Source organism: Pocillopora damicornis, chromosome 1, assembly GCF_964200805.1.
Source record: "Pocillopora damicornis chromosome 1, jaPocDami1.2, whole genome shotgun sequence".
NCBI classification, from domain to species: Eukaryota; Metazoa; Cnidaria; class Anthozoa; order Scleractinia; family Pocilloporidae; genus Pocillopora; species Pocillopora damicornis.
The window spans coordinates 11,521,066-11,545,119 of NC_142670.1; the positions used below are offsets into that span (position 1 = coordinate 11,521,066).

The window sequence follows — 24,054 nt, forward strand, 5'->3', positions numbered from 1 at the left end:
GTACCCGAAAGCAAACTTTACACTTATCTCACTGCTCTTCTTTTATAAAAAAAGATGTTATGGGTTCCGGAGGTTCCACGGTCTTCTGATCCATAGTTTAGTAACACCCAAGAAGATGGAAATTTCCTCACAGAACCTTGGAGACCAACCCTCAAGATTCAAATTGTGCACAAGTTTTATTTAAGCGATCAGAATTGATACCCGATACATTTGCTTAAAGAAACAGCCGTCGTCCGTTTTGAATTGTTGCGAACTAAAACGAAACACTTTATTTTCCTGGATGGTGCGTTTTACATCGTTTTCATTGTTAAAAGTATTTTCCACATGTAACAAGTTTTGTTCAGCCGGTTGATGAACTGCTGAAATGCTAAATTTTATAAAATTTACCCGTCTGCTCCCTGGGAAGGTAATAAAATTCATGTGCAGATGTTAAAGGGCATATAGCTAACAAAATGCATTAGTACCGTTTAACTCGAAATCTAATAAACTTTTTCATTGTTTCAAATGTTATTCTTAAGATAAGTAAATTTATCTTTTAATTTTCTCTTCTACAGCCATCCTTCATTTGTTTATGGATTTGCCAGGAACAGGTTAGTAAGCGTAATTCCAATTTTAACATTAATTTTATGCACCTTAAAATGAACGGGAAAAAAATTTAATACCTGACTGATTGTGCTAATAATTAGTCTAAGACTTCCTGTTAGAATTACATCGGATTGTGATTTAAAACGTGAGTTGGAGAGAAAAAAAAAAAGAGTCAAAGAATAACGGTGCTAACTCCCTGATCTCCCTAATTTCCACTTCTAAAACGTAGCCTAATTCTAATTTTTGCTTGATGTCCATCATTTGCTATTAAAATTGATTGTATAAAAATACTTTCTCGTGTCTATCATCAGCATTATTACATGGCTGTAAATATGTGAAGTTCATACATGAGCACTACAGTTGAAGAAGGAATATAAAAGCGATCCTTGCAGTTATGTACACAACTGAAGTGGTGGCGAAAATAAAGCCTATAAATAAAAAAATTCATCCTGGTCGGCTTGTTAGCTCACTTGGTAGAGCGCTGTACCGGTATCGCAGAGGTCATGGGTTCAAATACGGTATATAACCGTTCATAGGGGATCGAGGATCGCTCCTATATTCGTATCAGCATTATTGTTATCATCGATATACATTTTTCATTTATTTATTTATTCCTTTATTTTCTTCTCATAGAGAGCCAAGCAACCTGTTTCAAAAACTCCTCTTACATCTTTTCGAAAAGGGGAAGACTTTGGAATAAAAACAGGGCGTATCTGCTCCTCTCAGAAAGGATATTTAGTTTCCATAAAAACTGAAGAAGAATGGCAGTTTATCAATTGTGAGATTCAAAAGCGTGGTATTTCGAGTTATAGTACGTGGCACATTGGTTTAGAGAAGAAAGACGGGGTTTGGACTTGGCTGAGTGGAGAACAACTGAAAATTTCGAAATGGCGAGACTCTCAGCCTAATAGTAACGACAAAAGGGCGGAAATATATGAGAATGGAGGCCTCTTTAATGGTATCTCTACGCTCAGTAGAAATGCCTACATTTGCGAGATGCCTGGAGGTGAGATCACATTCCAACTATAAAGTATATAATGTGCTGAGACATTAGAGTCTTGCACTTGTGTCGTGAAAATTGCTCTTGCTTCTTAGAAGTAAAAATATTGTTCAAACAATATACTCAGCTCACCTGACTTGTGCGTCTGAGCGATGAATGAACTTTTGAGCGCGAATTAGTTTTTGAACATAATGCCCATGAAAATTTTCCGAACACATGTTCCCAAAAAAATTGATCACTCTAGAACTGACCTTTTATGCATCGTCTGCAGCTGGAAAAACGGCGATCGAAATCCTACGTTTCAGTACTTTTGTCGAGCGCGCTACGATTTGGATAGCCTAGCCAACAAAGCGTGTTCACTGAGGTCAGGGAGTGTATGCATGTTGTTTTGAACATAAAAAACCGAAGTATTTTTATTTTTATCTTTGTGTTTGGGTGGGTGTGTGTGTGTGTGTGTTTCTTGTACAAGTCAATGATAAATATGTTATTCACTAGCCGGGAGGTCCGAATTGGGTAAGACTGTTCACAAGGTCCTGAGCAGCGGTATTTTGGACAGACTGCACAGTTTTTCCCAATACGGACCGTCCTAGGCTAGTGAGTAACAGCTTTTTTTCCTACGCTCAACGAAATGTTTAACCCTAACGGGTTAGTGCTGTAATTACGGCAAGATCCCCTATGAACTGAACAAATTTTGAGCGAGTAAATGGTAGTTGAAACACACTGAGGTAATGCAAATTAAATAGAGGCTTCAATGAAATATTTTTATTTGTGTATTGAAAAGAGTGATTTAAAAGGCATCTATAAACAAACTTTGTAACATTTGTTTCACAAGTATCTGTCACAATCTGACACCTGTCAATTAGAGGGCGCGTAAGAAAAAAGAACAGCGATAACAACAGCGCTGGTTTGGCAAACAAACTTAAGTGAAAAGTAATTGTAAGTAAATTTAAAAGTATGTTTTGAGGTCGTGAGAGTTTGCTTGTTTATTTGGTGCAATCACGCGAGTAACTCTGGTCTTTCATCAAAATCAGAATGTTAATGCAGCTTTTTATCGTTGAATTCCTTCGTTTTCAGTCGTGAAATTTACGATACCAATGTCCAATTTGAACGGACTTACAACGACTTACCAAAAGCGTATTTAAAGTAGAGGAGACTTCACTCATTTGTTTTCAGTGAACAGTATGTTTGAAAGATTCAGATATTAAATAACTGAAACTTCCATTAATGATTTCAACTGTAAAGAAATACCTCACGTTTTAACTTTCTGAGTTACTTCTCCTGAAGGTTTAGTTTAATCACAAACGGTTTTTAGGCTGTGCGTCAACCCATTTTATGACATACTTACTGCCAAAATTCATTTCAAAACCAATTTTTTGGCTAGCAACCGAAGTAATTTCCTAGAGAGAAATTGAGGATCAACAAGTTATTAATCGGCTTTATTTTCTTTCGAGTGATTTGCCTAAAAATACTGCTTAGCCGGCAAAGCGAAATGTATTTATGACGAATGGCAACGAAGTTAGGCATGTAGTGGGTGGCTCGCGCAAGCGATATCGTGCCAGTGGGCAGAGATATGAAAATCCGGACCGCAGTAATGACCAGTAAGATTACATGATTCGTTACTGTACTCTCTAAGAAAAACAAAAAAAATATATATACAGTTCTTTCGAGAAAGGCTGTCGGAAGAAAGCATGTCGGAAGTGCAAGGGATAACACCGAAAGGTATTGCGGGTAGCTTTTATGTCATGGTTAGACTTGACCTCAGGATTTCAGGGAAAGCTAAAAAAATGCTAATTTAAGGGCGAGGCATCATGGGTTTGATGAACCTATTTTATTTAAAAGACTGACTTTAAATTCTAAACTGCATGAAAACAAAAATAAGAACAAACTAACCCTAATTAATTCATCTTACTTTTTTTATCCATATTGATTACCGTTACCCAGATAATCTTTTGAGATTGTCGCGTGCTTTTTCAATTTTTGCTCTTTTTTCCGACAACCTTTCCCGTAACAACTGTATAAGGTTAACTGCGTATCTCTAGTTGGACATTTATGAGAACTTGCATTGACATTAATCTTTACGTTTGTTTCTAAGTCTGTTCAGGTGGGAGAGGAAGATTGAATCGAAGAATAGGGGGCGGTGGAGGGGGAGGTGTCAGCTCAACGAGGAACTCATTGATATTCAAAAACTCAGCCACCAAAATTACATGAACTCACAGATAATCTTAGCTGCTGTGAAATGAACTAATTCAGAAAAGCAGGTCAGAGATGGCGGACACCGTAGTGAAGAAAGACACATTGTATCAACTGACACCGATCAAACATAAACTGCAGATTTTATAAAAATGGGAATCAAATAGAGAATAAATCACGTTTTCAGTCTCATTTATTTTCCTCCATTGTTGTGATTGTGATTATATAATATTTTTAAGTTATCATCATTATTACAGGTATCACTTGTTTATGATATTTAGTATTTTTGTGGTCATCTTCATCATTTTGTAGAATGCCCAAATATAACTTTTAACAACTCTTGGTACATAATTTCGGTGCGTGGAGAGTCCTGGAAAGTGAACAGATTCATCTGCAAAAACCAAGGAGGGGACCTAATTTCCATCGAAACCGAAGAAGAATGGAATTTCATCAATAACGAAATTCAAAGGCGAAATGAAACGAACTATGGAAATAAATGGAGTATTGGTTTAATTAAAAAGGCTGGGAACTGGACTTGGGTGAGTGGAAAACCGCTGACTATTAGCAAATGGGGACCAGGGGAGCCAAGTGGTGAACACGACGCCGCTTTCATGTCCAAGCCGTTCAGTTATGGCGAACGGGGCGTGTTTAGTAATGTTAATCGTACACGTTGGGGAAACCTAACCGCCAATATTTGTGAGATTTCCAAGGGTAAGTTTTTTTTAAACATTATTTTCAGTAAACTAAACGGCATCATAAACGCTTAGGCGTAATAAAAATATGCTTTGCTACCGTTTGTGATACTCACGACAGAATTTATATAAACCTTCTGACCCTTTATATAACCCTCTCAGGGTCGAGTTTGCCCTTACATTTGCATGGGTGAAAATATGTTAGAAATAATCTCAGTGAACGTTTTCGCGACAAACATGTCTAGTTTTTACCTTGGGAGCAGAGGAATGTTACAGATTGTTTTGTTACTATCAGTATTGCGAGTAACAACAGTTATGAAACTTTCAGTTATCAGCTATTTTGATGTAGTTAATTTATCCTTTCGATTGAATAAAATGATGATAAATACTAATTGCAAAGAATCATCAGTCCAATTGTTTTGTTATATAATAGTGCATGATGATGTGAAGTTTGCTATCTTTTGTGAAGAGCTAATGACTCATGTCGGTTAAGATACATGCCCCGTAAGGGGCGGGGGAAAGGCGGGAAGACCCCTGACTGAGGAGAATGTTGAAAAGTAAAACACTCCTTGATTAGTTGTGCCTCACTGCATTACCGATAATGAACAGGTGACCAATCAAAATGAATTAAATTATAAACTCCTGCTTTGTCTATTCGATAACCATCTCTAAATAATCAATTTTTTTTTATTGTATTCTTCAGCTCAATATCTTGATACTCGTACGAGTCATAAAGGAGATGACCAATTTGTTGCAGCCAACAAGGGAAGAAGACCATTCTCAGCAAATACGGTACGGTTCACATCATAAAAATATAACAAAATAGTGGAAGAGGTTGCTATGTCTTCCTGTGAGGCTCTATTCGCCCAACTTCTCCATTCCCTAATCAGTAAAGCCTAACGATATCTAAAACTGAAAAATCCTTGTCAAAGGAAAAATAAAGGAATGTTCTCTTTTTAACTCCTAGAATTGGCATCAAAGCATGCGTCGTGGTGATGATTCCCCTGCTGGGTGTCACGTGGCTATTCGGTCTCCTCTCGCCTGTACATAAAGGTTTCGTTTACATCTTCACCATACTTAACTCTGCTCAGGTCAGTGTTCGATGGTAACATTCAAAATCATTCAATCTCTATCATTATTTTATTTTCTAACCAAGTAAGACATCGTTACAATTGTCACATGAAATTTTTTTTTGAATTTTGAAAACAAAAAGCTATTAACTAGGCAAGATAAGACAGACCTCTTTTGAATTATGAGATATGCAATTTTCCTTCTTTCTTGGAAATCTTAATAGATATTTGACTAGTTTGTTTGCATATTGTAAAAAGTAATGATCCTGATATCATGTTTCTGCTGCAGGGTTTCCTGATTTTTGCTCTGCAGTGCATGCGAAACACTCAGGTAAGAAAAAACATCAAACCAATTATTAACTCCATATCATCAGTCTTTAGTGTTTCGATAAATATCCGAGTACTAGTGTTAAGAACCATATTTCATGTTGTTCGTATATCTGCAGATCAGAGAGCGATTCAAAAGAAAGACGAATGTTGTTTTTCCATCTTCTATAAAGAACAACTCCACAAGGAAGAGCTCACAGGTCAATCCAAGTGGGGTCGGCGATGTATGGGCAATTGAATTGCAGTCTTGTGCTGCATTTGAATCCAATTCGCACTTAACTTAAATAACTGGATCCAGCCAACCGGAAATGACAGTCAATTACTTAGTACAATCACTTATTTAACAGCAATAAGTCGGTTACAATCGATCTGACTTGCGATCTGCAGCTGAAAAGAGGTCTTTCTTATCATTATTGTTTAAGCACTCAACCAGCTGTGATTGTAAACTATCTTCTTTAGGATTATAAGTTTATTTTCTAGGTGATGGTATATTTGCAGGCAAGATTCATCGAAATAAACCTATAAATTTATAAATTTAAATTTCTAAAGGCTCAGTACCTTGATGACTGTCCTTCGACTAAGACCACAGTCTGCAACAGACGAGGCCGGAATTTTTGCCAGGAAATCACGACTCTTCTTTCTTTAAAAACCACTCTCGCACGCAGCTTTAATTAAATGTATTTATCTTTTGATTCTTTCGCGCTAACTTTCTGTGCCTGCTGCATGATTATTTCATATTCGACATTTCACTTATTAAGTTTACAAACTTCTCACCCAACACTGTCATTGCTTTTTACTATGGATAATAATAACTGAAGCCCAGTCATGCAGAAATGAAAAACCAAGGAATTTTCTGGAGCATTTTATTAGGTAACGTAGTTATGATGTAACTAGTAAAGTAGTACTTGTTGTTGTCGGGAGTGACTGACTTTTCAGAAAGCTATACCGAGAGAGAGCTACTGTGGGAGATTGTTAGTTTGGAGGCACTTTGGAGAAAACTGTAAGATTGTGTCAGTGTTGAGCTAAGAATTAGTTTGTGGTGCGCTTCTATCAGTTTATTTAAGGATAATTATTCTACTTCCTTTAAGAGTCGCTCCTTGGTAAGAATATTACAAGTTGTTTAATAAATTAGTTGGGTTTGTTGATAAATGATGTTCTTTCTCTAGGTTAAATAATAATAATAGTCTCCGCACATGACGCTGACATTCAAAGTTGTTGCTTAATGAATAAGTAGATGAATACGTAAATTTTTTAATAAATAAACAACTAATTTAGAAAGAACAGAAAAACCCTTATGATTGGATCTTTTGTGGATCAGTTACATTTACCCATTTGTTATTCGCTATTCCTAAGATAAGGAGTATCGGTTTGAATCGAAAATACATCGATTAATAGGGAATTCAACTGGGCCAATGTTAGCCGGAAATGGCATAAACCAAGAGATTATAAACTATTCGGTACACATCATTTCACAGCGATTAAAGAACTTTTACACAGAGTATACAATTTAAAGTGAGAGGCGGAGACGAAGCGCTGAATAGGAATTTCAACAAGCCAGAGAAGGAGTCGATTTTTTACAACAGTCTAGGTTGTCATACCCATTTATAAATATACATGGATGACGAAGCGTACGATTTAGGCAGAAGAAGTTAAAAAAAAAAATAATAATTATCCTGGAATATGCAAGTATACAAGTATATTTCTATCTACACCGCTCAAATGCAATAGGTCAAAGCGCTTCAAGCTTCGATCGACTAAATACATGGCAACTAGGACTAGGGAATATTCCAGGATAAATTAATAATCAATTATTCCTTGAGCGCAGAGAGATTAGTAGTAGAGTATAATGTCTCGCCCACAGAGCACATCACCCTGACCCTTCTAAAATGTTTGAATTAAAACATTTGAACACAAAAGTGATGGTCTGCATGACGCTTTTGCAGGGGAGAGTTGTTTTGGAGGCTGAACATTAAACTATGGCCGTTAGCCTCCGTTGGTTTTCTGATCAAGTAACGATTAACTTTATGTAAACTCACATAGAACTCATGATCTGAGATAACTGAGAAGAAATCCTTTGACTCGGAGTTTGCCGTGGTATAAAAATAATAATACACCTTAATTAACACAAGAGCGAGTTAGTCCATCACTGTTGAAGGCATACGAAGTAATTAGACCGACCAAATGAAACGCGCAGCATGCCATAGGCGAGATGAATAAAAAGGAATCATTTCCATTTATACATACGAACAGATGGTATACTAGCTTTAGCTACCCGTTGATAAAACAGAAGTTTGTTTAAGACAACTTTTATATAGCAGAGCTCATAAAGAAACTACCATTCTTAACATCAATAACTTTTGAGCTGCTTCTTTACAAAACTTCAACTACAAAAAGTGTTTTATGATGCAGTAGATTTTTTCGATTGTATTAATAAAAACAATGCTCTACATCTGGTGGAAGCTGCTTTTTGTCCATTGGTCCGTCTATGACAGAAAGAACAAAAATGGAGACAAACGCCATCACCATGTGATCAGAGATCATGATTTGCATTAAACTCTAAATCGTACGAAGGGGTTTTACGAGGATGCCGCAAATCCGCAACTCTAAAGCGTGGTGAATCAACTATAAGCGAAATGATAACTCTTAACGGCAAACTTTTGATTATCTTGGTTACGATGAAGTGGATGATAAATGGCAATGAATCCGTCAAAACTTCCAAAAACCTTTTAACATGCTTTGTGCTGGGTAAGTACGACGCTAGTTATTCCTGTTTTTTTCTTAGGTAGCTATGACACCGTCGAAATTAACTTTCCATTTTTTAAATATTAATTTCGATTTTTACTCCTACGGAACTCTAATAACGAAACATACCGAACTCTACACAACTCCTAACCTACACAACTCCTAACCTATTGGTCCATCATTAAAGCAAAACTTGGGGATCTTTGTATCATCGACATTATCATTATTATAGGTTTCTTAATATTTTTCACTTTCCATACAATTCCAAATAATTAGAAAAAAATTAATAATCCGGAATGGCACATTCGTATAAGTGCAAAGACAGCTATTGACAGCAACCTATATTAGTACCGTGTGCTCGATGAATTGCGAGATGAGTACAACTGAGTCCAACAAAGTGTGAATTTTTTTTTAAAAAGTTGTGCGCTATGTTAGAACTACCTCTGAAACAGGTGTTTATTAATTTCCGGAGTGTTTTTTAATTTCCGGGGTGCGAATTTTACGATTATTTGGCTTAAAAGTCCTTTAAGTAAGACTATTAATCGCAAATGGCATTTCTTGTGATTAAGAGAGTGTCTGTAAGAGCGGTCCGGTCGATTTTGCTTGAGACACGGATTTCGCTCGTTTCTCGTGTGTTGTAAGACATTCATGTACCTATACTAAAACCACAATCAGTTTGATCGGATCTCTTTATTTTTCAGAGTTTTACGGAAATTAAATTTCACTCGAGCGAAGGCTTGTCATGACACTTTTCAAGACTTTAATTTCATGCAACTTTGGAGGACAATTTACAAAAAACTACGGAACTCAGCAAAAAACAAATACCACAGCCATGTATATTAACTCTATCTTATCTATCGACGCGACTTTCGTAAACATCACGTTTCAATCGAGGAAACAGAAAGACTTGAATGACACCTTATCGGTTCGCCTAAATCAAACACGCCAAAACCGATCAAATTCAAGGTAAATTTTTGAAAAAGTGAGGCGTTCTTAACTGATCCAACTAACATAGCTAGGAAGTAGGTGCCATAGAAAAGATAACTACAGAAAAAAACTTTGCGGCCCGACCTTTACGAGAACTTTATAACTCCGTGAACTTGCCTAATTTTCGGCAATCTCCAAGTTTGGCCGCCATTTTGAGGGACTTGTCAACATGAAGCGTAACCGAAATAAATCAAGCAGGTAAATCTAAAACCGTCAGAAATACATACAAAAGCAATTCAAATGAACTTTACTTTCAATTCAAGCGACAAAATTTGAAATTGTTCCTTAAACTTACCATCCCCATGCGACCATTTCTTTGAACAATTCAAACACTACAACTAGTGTTCGAATTCCCCTCGTCGATTCCACCGCAAGAAATAACCTGTGCCACCCAAGCTTCGACTCGAATATGAAGTACGAATCAAGTAACATAACTGCTTCATCTTCGCGGCAATATCACGCTGGTATTTTGATATTCCGATCGACAAGAACGGTGATCAAGAATAGATCGGTTTGTTTACCTCATAAACGTGACCGCTGGCCAGCTGCTGAGTGAAAACAGCACGGTTCAGTGGCGAGGGGCGGGGTGAGGGGTGGGTGCGGGCAGATAATCAGAAGATTTTTGGGAACACTCGAACATATGCATTAAAGTATCATGATAAACATTAGGATTCTCAGTCTTAATGTGAAGGCATGCTTCGTGTTGCAGACAACTTTTGTTTTACTTAGTATTCTTTTTTATTTCAAATACATTTCGTTTCAAATAGGACTAGCATAAGTTCATAGATTTAAAAACAAATCTTTACCAAGTAAATTAATGTGTTTAGATAATTGAGATAACCATTTAACCTCTTGTATCGCACCGGAAATAACGTGTCTTGTCTTTGCCCAACTCTGAGAGCGTGGAGCGGCGAAGACGCGAGATACGAGTCTCGCGTGGAGCGGCTTCACCATGTTCACAGGATAAGTGTGACCTCACTATCTTTAAGAAAAATAAGAGACTGCTCGGAGTCTGTATTCCGTTCAACCATTTCATAAGAGTGACGCTAGTATTTCAATTGAGTGAGAAAGTCACAAACCCATTCTTTACCTCACGAGCGTAACCACTGACCACTCACGAATTACAGTAGGCTTCTCCTTTGACACGGAAATTGAAATCGTATCGAATGTACAAAGTTATAGTGAGTTCCTTTAGATCTCCCGAACTTGTATCGCGTTGGAAACAATTACAAGTATAGGAAGAAGTCGTTCATTAGCGAGACGTTCATTATGTCTCAGGACTGCTTTTTGAATAGCAAAGATGGAAAAAACTTTGGTTCATCGTGTGGCTTAATTGGTTTGGTACGACTGTCTGGATGCAATGACGAAGTAAAACATCATTTGATTAGCTGCCACCTGTTTAAAGAGGTTTTTCAGTGAAAATGAGCTAATCTTGGCAAGGATTTGCCTATTTCACCTCGCTCAAGAGGATAAACAAAAAAATGTGGATTTGCTATAGGCATCGCTACACTCTGGGGAAGTTTTGGAGAAGTGCAAAGGTAACATGTCAGTATCATGATCATGATGGTGTCAGGAAGCGTATCCAAGACAGAGATGTAATTACCTTGCATAGGTCTCAGGACATTCAAAAGCTGTTTGGAGTTATTATTCCAGTTGAATCAGGTAGTCTTCAGTAACATTTTCTGTTATCTGTTTTTGTCACGTGACATATCTGCTCGAAAAGAGAAGAAATTCTTTATTACATCAAGGGTACTTAAGTAAACATCACGTTGAAAAAAAAATAGATCCATGTGTAAGTGCTTTTAATCACAGATGGAAATATGTACAATGTTGCTCGGTTGATAATCAATAATGTTTTTGTAGAAGATCAAATCACCTGACAACGCAACATACTTACTCATGCGTACGGTTCACAATTATTTGCGGTCAGTTTTCCTCAGTTTGTATGATTCTCATTAACCAATATGATTAAATTTGCAGACTAAAAAAAAACCCTTATTTAATTAAGAATAATAAAAGTAAACAGTGCATGTCGGTTTTTAATTCCTGGTGAATGCTACTGGGCTTTACTTTAACTGAGAAATTTGCAATCGCTTACCTCAGCTTTCTGTGTCCCATGCCGTAAGAAGCACAAGAAAAAAGTTGATGATAGTGAGTCTTGGCTGAGACAAGAAGGATCAGAGAAGAATCTACGGTCCCTAGAAACGCCACTTTTAAACACGAGACAACTAAGGTAAATTGAATGAATTGTTATTTGTTTTATTTAAAACTATCGTTTAGATTATATGATACGCGAAAAACTCACCCCACCGATTTTTTCCTACATTCTGTTAATCAAAAGTTTCAATAATTATAAAGGCTTTCTTGTTGATCGTCTTAATAGTAACAGTTTCCAGGATCCAAGGGTAGCAAAAGAGAGAACAATTTTCTGTGTAGCTAGGTAAGGCGACATGCCGGCTTTATACTTCTTCCGGCGTGATAACGATAATGATGACAACAATGGGCAAAAAGCACCGTCCGCTAATGATGACGATTATCAAAGTTATTAACAAATCTCAGTTATAGTCCTGGAAAAAATCTCAGGGGGTCCTTTGAACCATCCACTTAATCTCGCCAGAAGTCAAAGTTGCCTACACTCATTCTAAGGTTTGTGCGATTTTACGACGAATTTTCAATTCTGGTGTGTTGCACGCGCAACTTTTTATAGAAAAAACCTGCACGCGACATAACTTAAAAGAACGTGTCAGCGGAATGAATCAAATCTCTATCACTTTGTATACATTCTTGGGAACAAAAAAAATAACTTAGAGCAAACATTCTAAGTATAGTGTTCATTTCATCTAATGGGACATAGATAAAAGTTTCTGGTGGAAAAGACATTTTATTTTATACCACTGATGACAAACAAAAAGGTTATATGGGTACCCGGTTAAAAATATATTGGTAACTCTATTAATTAATACCAGTTCTAATTTAAAGGAGAAAGTTATGAGAATAAAATCAAAGTTGTCTGTACTACGAAGCATGCCTTCACTCTTTAGACTGATAGTCCAAGGGCTTTTTGAGCATGTATTCGAATATCTTATGACGATAAGCCCGCCAACCACCCCACCCCGCGCAATGCTGTTTTCACTTAGCGGCTGGTCAGCGGTCACGTTTATGAGGTAAACAAACCGATCGATTCCTGATCACCGTTCTTGTCGATCGGAAAATCAAAATACCAGCGTGATATTGCCGCGAAGATGAAGCAGTTATGTTACTTGATTCGTACTTCATATTCGAGTCGAAGCTTGGGTGGCACAGGTTATTTCTTGCGGTGGAATCGACGAGGGGAATTCGAACACTAGTTGTAGTGTTTGAATTGTTGAAAGAAATGGTCGCATGAGGATTGTAAGTTTAACGAACAATTTCAAATTTTGCCGCTTGAATTGAAAGTAAAGTTCATTTGAATTGCTTTCGTATGTATTTCTGACGGTTTTAGATTTACCTGCTTGATTTATTTCGGTTACGCTTCATGTTGACAAGTCCCTAAAAATGTTAACCTTGAATTTGATCGGTTTTGGCGTGTTTGATTTAGGCGAACCGATAAGGTGTCATTCAAGTCTTCCTGTTTCCTTGATTGAAACGTGATGTTTACGAAAGTCGCCTCGATAGATAAGATAGAGTTAATATACATGGCTGTGGTATTTGTTTTTTGCTGAGTTCCGTAGTTTTTTGTAAATTGTCCTCCAAAGTTGCATGAAATTAAAGTCTTGAAAAGTGTCACGACAAGCCTTCGCTCGAGTGAAATTTAATTTCCGTAAAACTCTGAAAAATAAAGAGATCCGATCAAACTGATTGTGGTTTTAGTAAAGGTACATGAATGTCTTACAACACACGAGAAACGAGCGAAATGCGTGTCTCAAGCAAAATCGACCGGACTACTCTTACAGAGACACTCTCTGAATAGTCTGAAAGCGTCTTCTACCACGATTAATAATCGTGGTAAGTACGAATATTAATCGCGTACAAACTCATTAATAGTCGTGTTTGACTGCCTTTTAAACTTAATAGTCGTACATCGCACGGTTAATAATCGCATCTGACAGCAAATGTCCTTATTTATCGCGAGGAAACGTGCTCTTCTCCAAAGATAGTTCAAGCTCAACTTTTCTCTGAACGGCCGCCATTACCACCAAAAATTCAGAATTCAGTATTTCTTCGCACATGGCATTTTAGGCAATATGTGTCACATATTTGAAGTTTCTCGGGTTCAAGTTCTCCGTGAACTTCATTTCTGTTCAAAAAGTGTGTTTACCAACTACGTTTTCTTTGTTTTTCACTCTTCCACGAAGTACAGCGCGGGCTGACTGTGTTGTAAGAAACGCGATTAGCATTACTTCTCAATGATAATGTACACAAATACGTTAATTTTCGACAGGTTCGAATAAATTGAAGTTTAACCGAGAAAAAAATACAAACAAACAGCCAAGCAAGTCAAAGTACGTCAAATTCTTCCCAATAACAGCTTCTCGTGAAGCTGGACCTAAGTTCACGAGCAAGCGACAGATGAAAACGGCGGCGGTGAATGGTGCCAAAGGTGGAATATGATAAAATTCTTTCATGGTTGGATAACTTGCATCCCCTTGCACTAGTAGTCTTGGATATGCAGAATTGGAAATTGTCAGGCTTAACCCTTTTAAAGAAAAAAAGAAGCAATGTGTCTCAGATATCCTTTCCCCGTTTTGCTTTGGAGATACTTAATCCAAACAAAAAAACGCGTTGCAGTTAGTTGAGCGAAACAGACAGAGAAATATTTGAGTCGCGGTTAAATTTCTTCACGCTGCCGGACTCTTTCTAAAACTAGTGTGTTTCCGAAGTGGGTTTTTCGAGGGCAATAGGAGTGCAAGAGTTTGCAATGTCACGCCGACTCTGTAAGATGTTTATTTGGTGATGGCGTTATTTTTTTAACAGCAAAATGTAATCGTTTTTACCCGAAGCCGATAGCAGGCCACAACAAAAACGGCTTCTCTTCATTTCTTTCAAAAAATAGCTGCTACACTCTTTCATTCAAAAAATTTCAAACCTGATAAAAACATCTGACGACAGTGCGTGACTGTCGACTCATTTCATCGATGCTTTGTTTTGATACGAATTATTTAGATCTACGCACATAATGGGTTTTCATGATTTCCGAAACTTCCTTCGTTCGATTAGTATATTCCTGAGAGGTAAACTAAAGAAATGTACAAGAACAAATATGGGTTCTCATTGAAAGTGTTTCTGATCAGCGGTCAAAATTCAATATCCAGGATTCGAAGCCTACGTCACGCACCACTCCGATAAAAAAAATCTGTTGGGAATATAAATAAGAAGTTTTCTCTCTCTTTTAGCCTTAACATTTTTCACAGAGATTTTGAGAGTATTCTTTTATTAATTTGCCATGGCCTAAAAAAGAAAACTCTTCGACTTCCTCTTTCCTACCGCGAAAATCCGATTTTCGCGGGAAAAAGCTTTTCAGCTGGCAATTGTTTGCGAAGACAAGTTTTATTTTAATGGTCGATTTCTTATTATCATCTGTAACTTTGCATACCGCTTGAAGTGATGTGATTATTATTCTACAGTGTATTTTAGAAACCATCATCCATCGTGGCTTTTTCATTAAATAATTTTTTGTAGCTCTCTCAGTTTCAGAGGAGTTTGAGTCCGGCTGCAATTACTGGAAAACAGACTAGGTGGAATTATCCCTACTAGTTATATCATATAGTTTCGTACCTTTGTTTTACAGTGGTCTCTCATGGAGCGGTTATGAGCACTACAGGTAGATTTCACCAGCAATCTCGCGCAACGCTTCTTCTTCCGATTTTTGTCAAACAAACCCACTTTCAGATAATAGCCTCAGTAATAACCAGTAATCTGCCAACTGATGAATCGCCAATATCCCATTTCTATGTTTAAATTGTCCTTCGTGCACACTTTTACGCCCCTACAATCCTACGTCCTCTGCAATCGTTAGTGTGGATGGGAGACCTTGCAGATCGAACACATCGCCAGAACAAAGAGCGTCCATGGTGACCAATAGCAATGGTTGCTGTCAAAGCTTGACCAATCACAGAAAAGTAAGCAAAACTTTTCAAAGACCACCAAAAATAGTTCTAAAGACATGTAGGGGAAAGTTGGAATTAAATTGTTTAACAGTTCAACCCTTTAAAGACAAAGCTGATTATATTACAGTAACCCAATTAAAATATTCGGCATCGTCTATGGTCAGAATACTGATCGACACTTTCTTTCATACACCAATCCACTACATGTCACGTGGAGTGACTTACGGGTAATAAGCGTGAACGAAGAGTATCGTCCATCGCCCCTCATACTTTAGACACGATTAAGGTAGGAAGCAAAATGCACTCTGTGATTGGTTAAGGTTTAACAGCAAGTTTTTCAATTGATCATCATAGAAGCTCTTTCTTTTGGCAATGTGTTCGATCTCTAAGGTGTCTTTACCACATTCATGATTATGGAGACAGTAGGGACGTAAAATTGTGGTCGAAGATAATTGAAATGGTGATGGGGATACATGAGTTGACGGATTGCTGATTTTTATCGAGGCGATCGACGGAAAACGGAAGGGGCGTTGCAGATTTAATACGCGAGATAGCTGGTGAAATCTACACGTGGTTGTTCATAAGTACTGCTCCAGAGACTAGTGAAACACAAAGGTACGAAGTTATGCAATAATATTAAAGATAAATCTGACCCTTACAGACAATTGTCAGCTGAAAAGCTTTTTAACTTTTTCCCGCGAAAACATGATTTTCGCACGGTTAGGAAAGAGCCAACTTGAAGAGCCAATTTGGTTATTGCGATGAACTGAAAGAATACTCTCAAAATCTCTGTGACTGTTTCTAGTATGTGTAGTCTCAAACTCATCAATTAAAGAAGTTTAGAAAACATGATAACCCATGCGACATTATGTGCTCTGATCCAAATAATTCGTATCTAAACAATCGTAGCGATGAATTGAGTCGACGGTCACGCACTATTGTCAGATATTTTTATTAATTTTTAATTTTATTGAATGAGAGTACAGCTATTTTTTTAAAGAAATGAAGGAAAGCCGTTCTTGTTGTTGCCTGCAATCAGTTGCGGGTAAAAAACGACTATATTTTGCCGTTAAATAAATATCGCCATCACAAAACAAACATCTCACCGAATCGGCGTGACATTGCAAACTCTAAAATACGTTTTCACAAAAAAAATCGCGAATGGTTTTTCCATTCCGTTAGATTATTATCCCTATTGCCCCTGAAGAATCCATTTCGGAAACGCACTAGTTTTGGAAAGAGTCTGGCAGCGTGGAGAAATTTGGCCGCCACTCAAATATTTCTCTCTCCTTCGCCAACATAAATGCAATGCATTTTTTTCTTGGATTACGTATCTTCAAAACAAAACGGGGAAAGGATATTAATTAAACATTGCCTTTTTCTTCCTTTCAAAGGATTAAGCCTGGCAATTTCCAATTCTGCATTTCCAAGACTACTAGTGCAAGGGGATGCAAGTTATCTAAGCATGAAAAAAATTTTACCATATTCCACCTTTGGCACTCTTCACCGCTGCCGTTTTCATCTGTCGCTTGCTCGTAAACTTACGTCCAGCTTCAAAAAAAGCTGTAATTGGGAAGAATTTGACGTACCTCGACTTACTTGGCTGTTTGTTTGTATTTTTTCTCGGTTAAACTTCAATTTAATCGAACCTGTCGAAAATTAACGTATTTGTGTACATTATCATCGAGAAGAAACGCTAATTACGTCTCTCACAACACCGTAAGCCCGCGCTGTACTTCGTGGAAGAGTGAAAAACAAAGAAAACTTTGTTAGTAAACGCATTTTTTGAACAGAAATGAAGTTCACTGAGAACTTGAACCCGAGAAAACTTCAAATATGTGACATTTATTGCCTAAAAAGCCATGTGCGAAGAAATACTGAATTCTGATCGTAATGGCGGTCGTTCAAAAAAAGGTTGAGCTTGAACTTTCTTTGGAGAAGAGTACGTTTCCTCGCGATAAATATATGTTATTTGCCGGCTGAGAGGTCCGTATGGTGAAAAACTGTGACCGAGGTCTTGAAAATGCTGCCCGAGGCCGTAGGCCGAGGGCAGCATTTTCAAGATCGAGGTCACAGTTTTTCACCATACGGACTGACCCTTAGCCGGTAAATAACATATTTATTGTTTTTAAACTTGACGAAATTCTTTCCGAAAGAACCCGAATGATTTATGGCCGTAAATACGGCAAGATCTTCCATAAACTGAATTTTTGAGTGGGTAAATGGTAGTTAAAATAGAGGTGATGCAAATTTAAGAGAGATGCCTCAGCGAAACATTTTCATTTCCGTAACGATAAAGGTGATTTAAAAGGCTTCCAAACAAACTTTAAAACATTATTTTTACGAGTATCTGTCACAATCTGACACCTGTCAATTAGAGAGCGCGCAAGAAAAAGAAAAGCGAAGGAACATTTGAAAACCAACAGAACTAGTTTGACAAGGACTGTCACGACAATGTTTTCTTCAAAATCAGTTAATGATCTTACGGAAAGTATTATTCACTCTCATAGACGATTCATTCATGTACGAAGATTTACCTCTGTTCATTAAGTAAACGGCGAGGAAATTAATTGTGAGTAAATTCAATCTTTTTATTTTGAAGTTGTGAGAGTTTGTTCGTCTGTTTGCTGTAATGGCGTGTTTAACTCTGATCTTTCCTTCACAAAAACTAAATTCGAACGGCACACTCCAACGAGACACAAGGGAATGTAATGCGGCCTTTTCTCAAAAAATTCCTTCAATTTCTGTTGTGCAATTTAAGGTACAAATGTCCAAATTGAACGGAATTGGAAAGACTCACCAGGAGCGTATATTTGTTGTAGAACTTAAATTAAAACTTCGCTCGCTCTTTCATCATGAACAAATTGCTCGAGAAAATTCAGATATGAAATGAATGAAAGTTCCATCGTTCAGTTTAACTGTAACCAAATACCTCACGTTCCAACTTTCTGGGTACTTTTTGGGAACGATTAAAATTAATTGCAGAAGGTTTTTAGGCCGCTTGTCAACCAACGTAATGACACTATTGTTTATACAAATTCATTCTGAAACCAATATTTTTCTGTCAACCAAAGTGATTTGATAGAGAGAAAAGAGAGGATTCATAAGTTATTTATCGGCTTGAGGTAGTGACCGACGTGTTTGCTTAAAAATACTGCCCAGCCGGAAAACGAGGTATATTTATGAAAAATGACAACGAAAGTTGGGATGTACTCGGCGACTCACGAAAGCGTTACCGTGGCCCGTGGGCAGAGATAGGAAATTACTGACCGGGTAAAGAACCAATCAGATTGCAAGATTCGTTACCGTGCCCTCTAAAAAAACAATAAATAAGGACATTTGCTGTCAGATGCGATTATTAACCGTGCGATAAACGACTATTAAGTCTAAAAGCCAGTCAAACACGACTATTAATGAGTTTGTACGCGATTAATATTCGTACTTACCACGATTATTATTCGTGATAGAAGACGCTTTCAGACTATTAATCGCTAGAAATGCCATTTGCGATTTATAGTCTTACTTTAAGGACTTTTGAGCTAAATAATCGTAAAATTTGCACTCCGGAAATAAAAAACACTCCGGAAATTAATAAACCCCTGTTGCGAAAAATTTATATCGATTTCGGGACGTCCTGCGAAAGTCAGCCAAACTAATCCGTGAAAAAAATTGTCAGGTGGTGGTTATTTGGCACTCTTAATTAAAACAAAACAAACCAGACTCTAAAGATGTCCGCATTAAACTCTTAGTTTATAACTGAAGAAGGATCTCTTATAAATTGGATTCCTGAAGCAATTTAAACTATATGAGCAAAGTAATCATAAAGCAAATAGCACAAGCGAGACATTTACGCGGTGGTCATGTTGTTTGCGTCATGGTGGTCCACAAAACAGCTTTGGCAGCCATATTAAGGATGCAGGAATAGCTTAATTGCTGTCGTTTTATGTCATTATGACAAGATATCAAAAGGGTAGACGTCTCCTCTTTTTATGCTTCAGATGGTTGTTGTACATTCGACGTGCTTAGACAAACGATCGAACTTAATCAACAGGGTCCACTTAAATTGGAACTAGATTAGACTGATTTCAAGTTTGATATTCGACCGGGGGGTTGGAAAAAAATGGTTGAATTGGTGTAATTTTTTTCCTTCATCGTCGTACGTTAAAACATCATAACTCTTCTTTAATTTTTGAAAATTGATTTTCAGAATAAGCTGAGGGGTTAATATGAAGTGCAGTCACAGAAACATAATTGAAATAACCCTTAAAAATATAACAATTTTTTATGTATTAAAATTCAGCAATGAACTCCTTTTTTTCTTTTTTGATTTATGCTCAAATGAAAAAATTGGGCTTTTAATAAAGTCCTCTATTCAGCCATGTTCAATGGATTACCCTGAAATTCTACGAGCATTACGGGTTAAAGTGTGTAAAAGTGTTATTTGAGCGGTCAGATTTGAAACCCGATTTCTTCGCTTAAAGAAACAGCCGTCGTCCGTTTTGAATTGCTGCAAACTAAAACGAAACACTATTTTTATTCTGGATAGCGTATTTTACATCCTTTTCATTGTTTTATAATTTGGTTGCACTCCGAATAACCCGTTTAAAGAATTTTCCGAAGTACATTCGCGAAGGTCTACCGTATCCTTAAAAATATTTTCCACATCTAACAATTTTTGTTCAGCTGGTTGGTAAATTGCGGAGATGCGGCATTTATCAAAATTTCTCTGTCTGCTCCCTACTAAGGTAATAAATTCGTGGGTAGATATCAAAGGGCGTGTAACAAATAAAATGCATTAGCAACATCAAACTCGAAATCTAATAAACTTTTTCATTGTTTCAAATGTTATTCTTGAGATAACAATCAATTTATTTGCTTAATCTCTTCCACAGTCATCCTTCGTTTGTTCATGGATTTGCCAGGAACAGGTTAGGCAGTGTAATTTCAATTTTAACATTTATGCACCTTAACATGAACGGTAAAAAAAGACAATATCTGACTGATTATGCCAATAATGAGCCATAGACTTGCTGTTAGAATTACATCGGATTGTGATTTAAAACGTAAGTTGGAGAGCAAAACAAAAATTCTATGAATAACGGTGCTATTATCCTGATCTCCCCAATTTCCACTTTCAAAACGTTACGTAGCCTAACTGTAATTTTTGCTTCAGTGAGGTAGAGGATTTTGATGCCCATCATTTGTTATTGAAATTAATTGTATTAAAAAACACTTTTTCGTGTCCATCATCAGCATTATTCCATACTGTAAATATATGAAAATCATATATGTGCACTGCGGCTGATGAACAGTTATGAACACTACTTAAGTAGTAATGAAAATGTGGCCTGAAAAAATAAATTGAGTTCCCAGTTGGCTTGTTAGCTCAGTTGGTAGAGCGCTGCACCGGTATCTCAGAGGTCATGCATTCAATTCCCGTATATAACCGTTCATAGAGGATCGGGGATCGCTTCTATATTCGTATCAGCATTATTGTTATCATCAGTATACGTTTTTTTATTTATTTATTTATTCCTTTATTTTTTTCTCATAGAGTGCCAAGCAACCTGTTTCAAAAATTCCTCTTACTTTTTTTCGAAAAGCGGAAGAGATTGGGATAACAACAATCGTGCTTGCTCCGACCAGAAAGGTTATTTAGTCTCCATAGAAACTGAGGAAGAATGGCAGTTTATCAATCGTGAGATTCAAAAGCGTGGTACTTCGAATGCTAGTGCGTGGCACATTGGTTTAGAGAAGAAAGGCGGGGTTTGGACTTGGCTAAGTGGAGAACAACTGAATATTTCGAAATGGCGAGATTCTGAGCCAAGGAAAAAAGGCAAAAGGGCGGAGATAACTAAGAATGGAGGGCTCTTTAATAGTATCTCTTCGCCTAGAAGAAATGCCTATATTTGCGAGACGCCCGGAGGTAAGATCACATTCTAACCATAATGTTAAGAATTTGTTCATGCTTAGCGTGCGTATAACTAGTTATGGGTGCACGCGGGAAGTTTGGAGAGCACGAAAAATGCGTAAGAGTAGCTCGAGGCGCAGCCGATAGCAACTGTAGCTTTTTGAGTGCTCTCCAGACTTCTCAAGTGCATCCATAATTCGATATACGCACAGCTAAAAGCATGAGCAAACTCTTTTATAGCAGAGCGACAACAAGGATCTGCGCGAAGAAGCCTTTTATTGTAATAGAGTGCAAAATTCTCACAACGCACAAAAAGTAAAGAAACGCCCCTATTGGCTGGTTAAAAACACGACACATTTTATACTTTGGTTTGAGCGAGAACTTTTGATCCAGTTAACCGATAACCGTGAATGAAAAGCTCAAAGTTTACGGAGAAATGGACAAAATCAAAGCCAAATGAACTCATGAATGAATTCCCAGTGGATCAGGACCTAAAAGATTAATGCCGATTGAAAAATTGGGCAGTTCTTCGCTGGTTTCTTTCGTATTCCTAAGAGAGGGAAACTGCACTGCAGCTTAACAGGACAGAAATTCTGAAGCCAGGGGAAAAAAAAAAAGCTCACGTCATCTTATTTACGCACGGGCGTGCGCAAATAAAGATTTTGTTCATAGCAACTCAGTAGGACTTGTATAGGGCATGCACGCGGGCTATGTTATGATATATTATGTGCTGAAAAATTACAGTCTAGCAGTTGTGTCATGAAAATTGCTCTTGCTTCTTAAAAGTAAAATTATTGTTCACAGAATATGCTCAGCTCACCTAACTTGTACGTGTGAGCAGTGAATGAATTTTAAAGCGCGTATTAGTAGTTGAACATACTAATTTCCGGGAGACATGTTTCAAAAGGAAATTGAATTACTTTAGTATTGTCCTTTTTCGCATCAACTACAGCTGGAAAACAGCGACCGAAATCGTACGTTTCCGGGCCAACTTTTGTCCAGCGCGCTGCGGTTAGGATAATCTAGCCGACAGAATTTTCCTTTGCCACAAGTTACAAGACGTGTTCACTGAGATCAGTGAGTGTATGTATGCTATTTGAACATAACGAATCCAAGTATTTTATTTTTCTGTGTGTGTGCGTGTTTGTGTTTCTTGTAGTTAGTGATAAATGTTATTTACTGACAGGGAGGTCCGTATTGGCTAAGATTGTGCCCGAGGTCTTGACCACCGGTACTTTAGGCAGAGTGCAGTTTTTCCCAATATGGACCGACCTCAGCTGGTGAATAACAGTTTTTTCGTATACTTTACGAGATGTTTTCCAAAAGAACCCTAATGAGTCAGGGCTGTAATTACGGCAAGGTCCTCCATGAACTGAAAAATTTTTGAGCGAGTAGGTGGAACAGACTGAGGTATTGCAATTTAAAGAATGGCTTCACCGAAATATTTTTATTTGTGTGATGAAAAAAGGTGATTTAAAGCAGAGTTTCAAACATTTTTTGTACAAATATCTGTCAAAATCTGACACCTGTCTATTAGAAAGTGCGCAAGAAAAAAACACAAGCACACTTTAAAAATATCAACAACAACAGCCACAACAGCCACAACGGTGCCGGTTTGGTAGACAAATTTAAGTGAAAAGTAATTGTAAATAAATTCAAGTCTGGGTTTTGAAGTTGTGGGATTTTGCTCGTTTGTTTGGTGCAATCACGTGTGTAGGGATGTAGCTTGCGCCTCCCGCAAGCGATACCGTGCCTGTGGGCAGAAAGAGGAAATTCCGGACCGCGTTATAGATCAATAGGATTTCAGGATTTGTAACTGCGCCCTCTAAGAAAAACAAATAATAAATACAGTTCTTTCGAGAAAGGTTGTCGGAAAAAGCGTGTCGGAAGTGCAAGCGATAACCCCGAAAGGTACTGCGGGTAGCTTTTAGGTCATGGTTAGACTTGACCTCAGAGTTCAGGGAAAGCTAAGAAAATGTCACTTTAGGTTTCACATGTTTGATGAACTTATTTTATTTACAAGACTGATTTTAAATTCTAAACTGCACGAAAAACGAAAAACAGATCGAGCTAACCCTAATTAATTTATCCTTATTTTTTTATATGCATATTGATAACCTTTTTGCACCTTTCCCGTAATAACTGTATACCGTGAACTGCGTATCTCCAGTTGCACATTTATAAGAACTTATATTCACATTTAATTTTACGTTTTTAAGTCTGTTCAGGTTGAAGGGGGGAGGGGGAATTTAAGTGTCAGCTCAACGAGGAACTGATTAATATTTAAAAACTCAACTACCAAAATTACATGAATTCACAGATAATCTTAGCCAATGTGAAATTAACTAAGTCAGAAAAGCAGGTCAGAGATGATGGACGCCGTAGTGAAGAACGAATGTATTGTATCAATTGACACTGATCAAACATAATATCAAAAAATAGGAATCAAATAGAGAATAAGTTA

General features: G+C 37.3%; 2 protein-coding genes across 2 annotated transcripts in view; one reads left to right on the forward strand and one right to left on the reverse strand.

The window, feature by feature from the left end:
- Positions 1-24,054, reverse strand: part of LOC149051961 (uncharacterized) — a 193,801-nt gene that overhangs the window by 69,908 nt on the left and 99,839 nt on the right. The gene's annotated exons all lie outside the window — the stretch shown is intronic.
- The window catches only part of LOC149051965 (uncharacterized), a gene marked incomplete at its 5' end in the record, with an annotated part of 48,483 nt that overhangs the window by 15,809 nt on the left and 8,620 nt on the right, over positions 1-24,054 (forward strand). Inside the window, 2 exons of the mRNA XM_089200163.1 lie at positions 1,532-1,591; positions 21,234-21,605. Coding sequence (XP_089056289.1) covers positions 1,532-1,591; positions 21,234-21,605 — 432 coding nt within the window. The remainder of the gene's footprint in view (positions 1-1,531; positions 1,592-21,233; positions 21,606-24,054) is intronic.